We start from the raw sequence: 7583 nt of genomic DNA on the forward strand, positions 1-7583 counted from the left end.
AGGAAGGAAGGAAGGAAGGAAGGAAGGAAGGAAGGAAGGAAGGGAGGAAGGGAGGGAGGCAGGGAGGGAGGAAGGAAGGAAGGGAGGGAGGAAAAGAAAGAAAGTATAAGAAAGAAACAAAAAGAAAGAAAGAAAAAAAAAGAAACGAAACAAAACTTGGCCCAGGTCGGGGCTGCTCTGTGCCCCTGGGCCTTACTGTGCTCCTGGTTCTTGCCTGGTTCCCTGGATCCAACCAGAGCTACACCACAGTACTATGTATCCTAGTCTTCTGTTCCATTACTTCCCGAGTTTCACAGAATAATCTAGGACATCTCTGGGAGCTTGTGATGGGTTGGAGTCTAAGGATGACTAGAAAAGAAATCCATACCTTTCATTTGAGTGGAAACATGACTGGTAACAGCTCTTTACATTGGAGCTTAACCAGACTTGCCATTTTTTTTCTTTTCTTCTTTTTTTCTTAATTTGATCTGAAACATGCTTTCTGTCTTTCCTTCTAAATCTTAAGAACAGAATAGTACCTTATTCTGTCTTTGGATTGTGTTACATGTCCTATGTAACTGAGTACCCTACCTATAACTGTCACAAACAAGATTTTTAATGGGTCCATAGTGTTTCTCCCAGGAATTGATACCACTATTTTTCAGTTTTAGTCCAAAAGTAGCACCTGTAAATCTGTCTTTTTTACTCAAAGTTTATCAAGTAATAGAAAAACAGTTCCATTTATAGAAGTTAATAAGAAACTAAAAATGATCTTAAAAAGAAATATGTGAAACTTACTTGAAGAAATTTGCTAATTATACATAAAAGACTTAAATGTCAATTATTTCTGAATTTAAAGATTTAGTGCAATTCTAGTCAAAATTCTTAAAATGTGATTTTTTGTTATTAAAAATAGATTATTATAATGACCATATACTATAATTTTTTAAGAAGAGAAATTAAGAGGCATATAGCTTCTATGTTAATACATTTTATATCTACAAGGATTGAATCATTTTTAAATTTATTGTTGACAATATTGGTGTCCCCCATCTCCCCCTCTTTGCTCCCTCTCCTCATGATTGAATTATTTTTTGCTCTAACCAATATTTTTTTTTATTGAATTTACCAGGGTGACATTGGTTAATAAAAACATATAGGTTTCAAGTGTACAATTCAGTAAAACATCATCTGTACACTGCATCATGTGCTCACCACCCATAGTCAAGTCTCTTTCCAACTCCATCCATCCCCACTTTGCCACTTCCACCTCCCCCAACCCCTTTCCTCTGTCTATTACCACCCTGTTGTCCATGTCTATGTGTCATATACAGAAGTTGGCAAAAGTAGGTTTACAGTTGTGAGGACACTAAACAGTTTATTCTTGTATTATTGCTTATTAATTATTGTATTATTTTTCATATGAATAACTCTAAACCTACTTTTGCCAACCCCTGTACATATATTGTTTTGCTTAATCCCTTCATCTTTTTTCACCCAGTCCTCCAACCCCTCTCCCCTCTGATAGCTTAATCTGCTCTGTGTATCCATGCTTCTGTTTCTATTTTATTTGTTAAATTATTTTGTTCATTAGATTCCACGTATAAGTGAGATTGTATGGTATTTGTCTTTCTCAGACTGGCTTATTTCACTTAGCATAATAATTTCATGCTGTCTCAAAAGGTAAGATTTTCTTCCTTTTTTGACAGCCAAGTAGTACAGTTTTTTTATGTAAATGCAGCAGAGCTTTTATAATATATATATATTATTGATTTCAGAAAGGAAGGGAGAGGGAGAGGGAGAGAGAGATAGAAACATCAATGATGAGAGAGGATCATTAATCGGCTGCCTCCTGAATGCCCCATATACTGGGGATCGAGCCTGCAACCCAGGCATGTGCCCTTGACAGATTCAAACTCGGGACCAACCCTTCAGTTTTTAGGCAGATGCTTTATCCACTGAGCCAAACCTGCTAGGGCTAGCACAGCTTTTTTATCCATCCATTTCTTGGGTATATTCCCAGAAGTGGGAACGCTTAGTCAAAAGATAGTTCCATTTTTAATTGTTTGAGGAAACTCTATACTGTTTTCCATAGTGGCTGCACCAGTCTGCATTCCCACTAACAGTACATGAGGATTCCCTTTTCTTCACATCCTTGCCAGCACTTGTTGTTTGTTGATTTATTGATGATAGCCATTCTGACAGGTGTGAAGTGATATCTCATTGTGGTTTTATATTGCATTTTTGGGCTAATAAACTTTTTAGAGTGTTAAAATTTCTTAAATTCTATTTTTATCTAAATAATAGCAATTTAAAAATATGCAGGACACACCTGTTCCCAAGGCTGGTCATTAGCAAGAGGGAGGAAACTGTTTCTGAAATGTCTTGGAGTCTCCCTGGTGTCCAGTGGGTCTCAAGTCTCTGGAAGGTACGGGTCCTTCCCAGAAGCATCAGCTAATCGACTCCCGTTACCAAGTCCTAAGATCCAAATGTGGTTCCCAAGTACAGGCTGTTCCTCTTCCTTCCTCTGCTCCTAAGTGTCTGTCCTTGCTCATGGATCGGTCGCAAGAAACAAACACCACGGCAGGCAGGGGCGCAGGCCAGGCCTCCATGATGTACACTTTCTCAGTTTGTAAGAAGTGGAAGATCTCTTTGGTTCTGAGGCAGACAACCATATCATCTTGACAGATAGAGAGCAAAGAGTTGTAGCCGTAGACGCAGCCAGACGTAGCCGTTGGGCAGCATGATGGGTGGGTTGTTCTCGTTCATCATGTCGCCCAAGATCTTGCAGACCAGGCAGGAGTTGGGGCAGTGTGCCATGTGCAGGGGCTGCGCCAGCTTGTTCAGGGAGCGGCTGCACACGGGTAGTCGGGGCTCTTGGAGCTGCCGTCCTCCTTATAGTACTGGGGAGTCTTTATGGCCACGAGGCCGGCCTGCAGGGTGAGGGTGAGCAGAGTTGTTCCCCAGCTGGTGCAGCCGGTAGTTGTCCTATCGGAACTGCTGGATCAGCATCCTCCACCTGGCTGGGTCTAGCAGGTCCTTGTGGGGGGAGATGTGCGTGTCTGGTGGGAAGGCCAGCATGCCCATGACCCGGCAGCCTCGTCCAGCTGGCTCCCTTCGGCCTGACTGAAGTGTTTCCGTGCGTGCCTCACGGCGTCCAGTCTCTTTTTCTGCTGAGTGAGTTCAATGAACTTCTGAATCCTTAAGCTGAACTCCAGGCAACTCTTCATCTTGAGCAGCCGGGACTTGTGGCATCAGGCCCGGCAAGTGGCGGTCTCGCGCCTCTCTAGAGACTCCTCCACTTCTTTGGCCTCAGAAACATCTCGATGTTCATCAAGTCCTCCATTCTGCTCTGCCGCGCCAGCTTCACCACCCGGTTGTAGTAACCGAAGAGAGTGTAGCAGGTGCTTCAACCATCAGGCGGCCCAAGCGCTTCCGCTTCCACAGGCTGGTGGCTGCCGGCTGGTCACTGCTGTGCTCCTTGAGGTGCTCAATCTTGCATTTGCACAGCTTGGCGCTCTTGTTCTCGGCATGGATGGACTCCACCACCTTCCTCTTCAGGATGCTGAGCTTCTCCACCACGCCATCCAGAAGGCTGACCACAAAGTCCATGCTAGGGCAGCTGCTCAGGGTCAGCTCCAACTCAGCCACCACCATGGTGACATGGCTTGTCTCACCATCAATGTTTTTCTAAGCAGCTCGAAAGCATTTGTTCAGTATTTCGTAGAGCACCTTGAGGGTCAGGTACTCCTGCACTTTCAGGGTCATGGAGAACTGGGCTGCCAACTCCTGCACTGACATCTTGATTTGCCAAAACATTAGCGGGCGCACAAACTATTTAGAAAAATTATTGGTAATGTGCAGCTAGAGCTTTAGAAGTAGTTGTACCTTTAATATCAATAATTCCATTTCTAGAAAACCATTCAAAGAAAATAATGAAACACAGATTATAATAACTGGTGTCTTAGAAATATAATAATCAGGGACTAATTAGGCAAAATCTCACATAGCCATCCAATGGAATATTATGTAGCCCTTAAGTTTATGTTTTCAAAGAATGTTTAATGACCAAAAATATTCATGTGATAATGTTAAGTTAAAATGGAGAGCTACAAACAACATCAATAGTACCACTATTGCAATTTAACGTGTTTTAATGTCTGCAAGGGGAAAAATTGAAAGGCAAAATAATCAATATATTAACAGCAATTATCACTATTTGGTAGAGTTATAGACAATTTAAATTTCCTTCTTGATTGTTTCATAGCTTTTGTTTCTCGACAATAAGCATATTACTTTTATAATCAGAATAATAAACACTAAAAATAAAGCCCATTTTTTATATATCTTTCTGAATTTGAAATTCAAGTAGACAAATTAGTAAAAATATCGAATATTTGAAAAGTATCATCAAGTTTCATTAAATAGATATACAAATAGGTCATGAACTTTGGATAAAAAGCACTTTTCTCATATCTACAGAACATTTTCAAAATCATTAATATCTTGACCATGAATACAATCTTACTACATTTAAAAAAATAAAAATGCTTTCTCAATATAAGCCAGTAACACTAGAAATTAGCTACAAAAGATAACCATAAATATAACTGCTTATAAATAAGATTTTTTTCTAAATCACTCTTAATTTAAAGAGAAAATCAACATATGAATAATGTTTCTGTAACACAGTATTCCTTCCTTATCTGCAGAGCATATGCTGCAAAACCCCCTGTAAATGCCAGAAACCGCTGATAGTACAAACCTGTGTATACTGTATTTTTTCCTATGCATACATACCTATGAAAAAATTGAATTTATAAATTAGGCACAAAAAGAGATTAACACTAATAACTAATAAGAAAATAGAACAACTCTAACTATACTGTAGTGAAAATTGTGTGAATGTGTTCTCAAAATCTCTTATTGTACTGTACTCACCCTTCTTCTCATGATAACGTGAGATGACAAAATGTCTACCTGATGAGACGAAATGAGGTGAATGAATAGGTGCAACACACACTCCCTTTTATGTATCCCCCACAAAGAGTATATATGTGTCTTGTAGAAATTTACTTTGAGTAAATTTGACATTCAAATTAATCTCATCAAATTGGGAAATGCCTTTCATGTATTCATTTAATCAGTATTATTGCTTATCTACTGTGCTGAGGCTCTGTGCCAGGTGCCCTGGTGATGCAGGGATGAGTAAGATGCAGCCTTGAGAAGCTCATAATAAGGGGAAATAGTATAGATATTAGAAATAAAATCTTTAAACTATTTATTTCTCTGTTAGAGGATTGACATTTATTTGCACACTGGCCACAGCCTTGCAAATTTTCAGCTATAGCACTATTGAAAGAAAAATAACTTGCATCAGGTTTATCTTCAGAATTTATCAGTATCATGACTCTAAACTTGATTCAGTTTTCTTTACATGCATACTCAAAAGATCAACTTCATAGGTAATAAGGTAAAAATTATGATATTGCACTGAGTCACAGTTATGAGCATCATCTTTAAAGAGGTACAAAAATAGTGAGTTGATTAGCAAAATACTAAAATACAAAATAGAATTAGATGTAATTTTATGATGATGTTTGCTTTATACAATCTGGTTTTACCGAAACATACTTATTCACTTAAAAATTTTCCTTTTGCTTAATATGTTTCTTCTTTTTTGTAGGAATTTATTTTATCAGAAGATTATAACAAGATGACTCCTGTGAAAAACTATCAAGGTAGGAATGAGAGCAGTGCTTTCATTTACCTGGACTTTGAAATGTTTCTTGATGGCTTCCACTGCCACAAGAGAGGCCTTACTTTAAAATAGCCAGGGGGAACAAAACTTCAGCAATTTGAAGTTAATGTTATCCCAGTTTTAGAAGTAAGATGCTGGGGCCTAAAGAGGTAAGGCGACTTGACTGTGGTCCTTTAGCTGGTAAAGTGCAGGGCCTGACCTGGTCAGTGTGACTCTAGAACCCATAGCCTTTGTCCTTTGGTTTTCTCCTAACAGTGCAGCAGGCATGGGGAGCGGGCCAGTGTTAGAGTGAGCTGCTTTACATGAGGCTCATTTCTTTTTTGGTTAAATGTTTTAAAGGCTCAGAGTGTTTGTACTATCTAAGGGAGCGGATTGTGGTTGTATTGTATCTTCAACATTGATAGTGTACCACAGGCCATTTCTGTCCTATGGATCAGGAATAATTTTTGTTAAGGATTATCCAGACCAACAATGTCATGGGATCATCAGAACATTAGAGGTGGACCTTTTTTTAAAAAATATATTTTGTTGATTTTTTTACAGAGAGGAAGGGAGAGGGATAGAGAGTTAGAAATATCTATCAGCTGCCTCCTGCACACCCCCTACTTGGGATGTGCCCGCAACCAAGGTACATGCCCTTGACCGGAATCGAACCTGGGACCCTTCAGTCTGCAGGCCGATGCTCTATCCACTGAGCCAAACTGTATAGGGGAGGAGGTGGACCTTTTAACACTTAGAGGTCATTTCATCCAAATCTCTTGATCTCGTTCATCCTGCATGGTCATCTAGCATTTCCTCTAATACCTCCAGAGACATAGCAACCCATCCTGATTTGGGAAAATGCTATGAATTACATTCTTTAGTTTTATATTTTGAACCAAAATTTATTTCCCTATAGATTTACTCTTTAATCTTTTCACATATCACTTATCAAATACTTGTTGATCATTTATCAAGTATTTATTGAGTATCAGTCATCTACACTAATAAAAGACAAAGATGCTAATTGACCGTACCTTTGCCACGCCCAAGCCACGCCCACCAGCCAATCAGAGCGACTATATGCAAATTAACCCAACCAAGATGACGGCCGGTAGCCACTGAGCTGGAGCAAGCAGGAGGCTTGGTTGCCCGGGCAATGGAGGAAGCCAAGCTTCCCGCCAGCCCTGAGCAGGCTGAGGCCTCCGCTCATGGCAACAAAGTTTCAATTATAGAAGACAAATAAATCCCAGATACCTGCTTCCAGCCAGCCTCCACTGGGAGATTGGGTAGCTGGGGGTTGTGGCCAGCCTGCAAACAGCCATCAGCCTCTCACCTGGCTGGCCACACACTCATGGGGTGAGGGTCCCCGCTGGGGGGCTTGGCCAGCCTTCAAACTGCCCTCACCCAGGCTGGCCACACCCTCATTGGGTGAGGGTCCCCGCTGGGGGGCTTGGCCAGCCTTCAAACTGCCCTCACCCAGGCTGGCCACACCCTCATTGGGTGAGGGTCCCCGCTGGGGGGCTTGGCCAGCCTTCAAACTGCCCTCACCCAGGCTGGCCACACCCTCATTGGGTGAGGGTCCCCGCTGGGGGGCTTAGCCAGCCTGAAAACGGCCCTCAGCCCCTCACCCAGACTGGCCAGGCACCCCAGCAGGACCCCCCACCTGAAGGGGCTGTGGCCAGCCTGCAAACGGCCCTCAGCCCCTCACCCAGGATGGCCAGGCACCCCAGTGGGGACCCCCACCCTGAAGGGGCTGTGGCCAGCCTGAAAACAGCCATCAGCCCCTCAACCAGGCTGGCCAGGCACCCCAGGGGGGACCCCCACCTTGATGGGGCTGTGGCCAGCCTGCAAACAGCCATCA

General features: G+C 42.0%; 1 protein-coding gene and 1 pseudogene across 4 annotated transcripts in view; one reads left to right on the forward strand and one right to left on the reverse strand.

The window, feature by feature from the left end:
- The window catches only part of WDFY2 (WD repeat and FYVE domain containing 2), a 207638-nt gene that overhangs the window by 142128 nt on the left and 57927 nt on the right, over nucleotides 1-7583 (forward strand). For all 4 annotated transcript variants that reach the window (XM_014548300.1, XM_014548297.1, XM_005876935.2 and 1 more), the window contains exon 4: nucleotides 5666-5720. In XM_014548300.1, coding sequence (XP_014403786.1) covers nucleotides 5666-5720 — 55 coding nt within the window. The remainder of the gene's footprint in view (nucleotides 1-5665; nucleotides 5721-7583) is intronic.
- On the reverse strand, nucleotides 2448-3801 carry LOC102260651 (annotated as a pseudogene).

This window comes from Myotis brandtii, unplaced genomic scaffold, assembly GCF_000412655.1.
Source record: "Myotis brandtii unplaced genomic scaffold, ASM41265v1 scaffold500, whole genome shotgun sequence".
Lineage (NCBI taxonomy): Eukaryota > Metazoa > Chordata > Mammalia > Chiroptera > Vespertilionidae > Myotis > Myotis brandtii.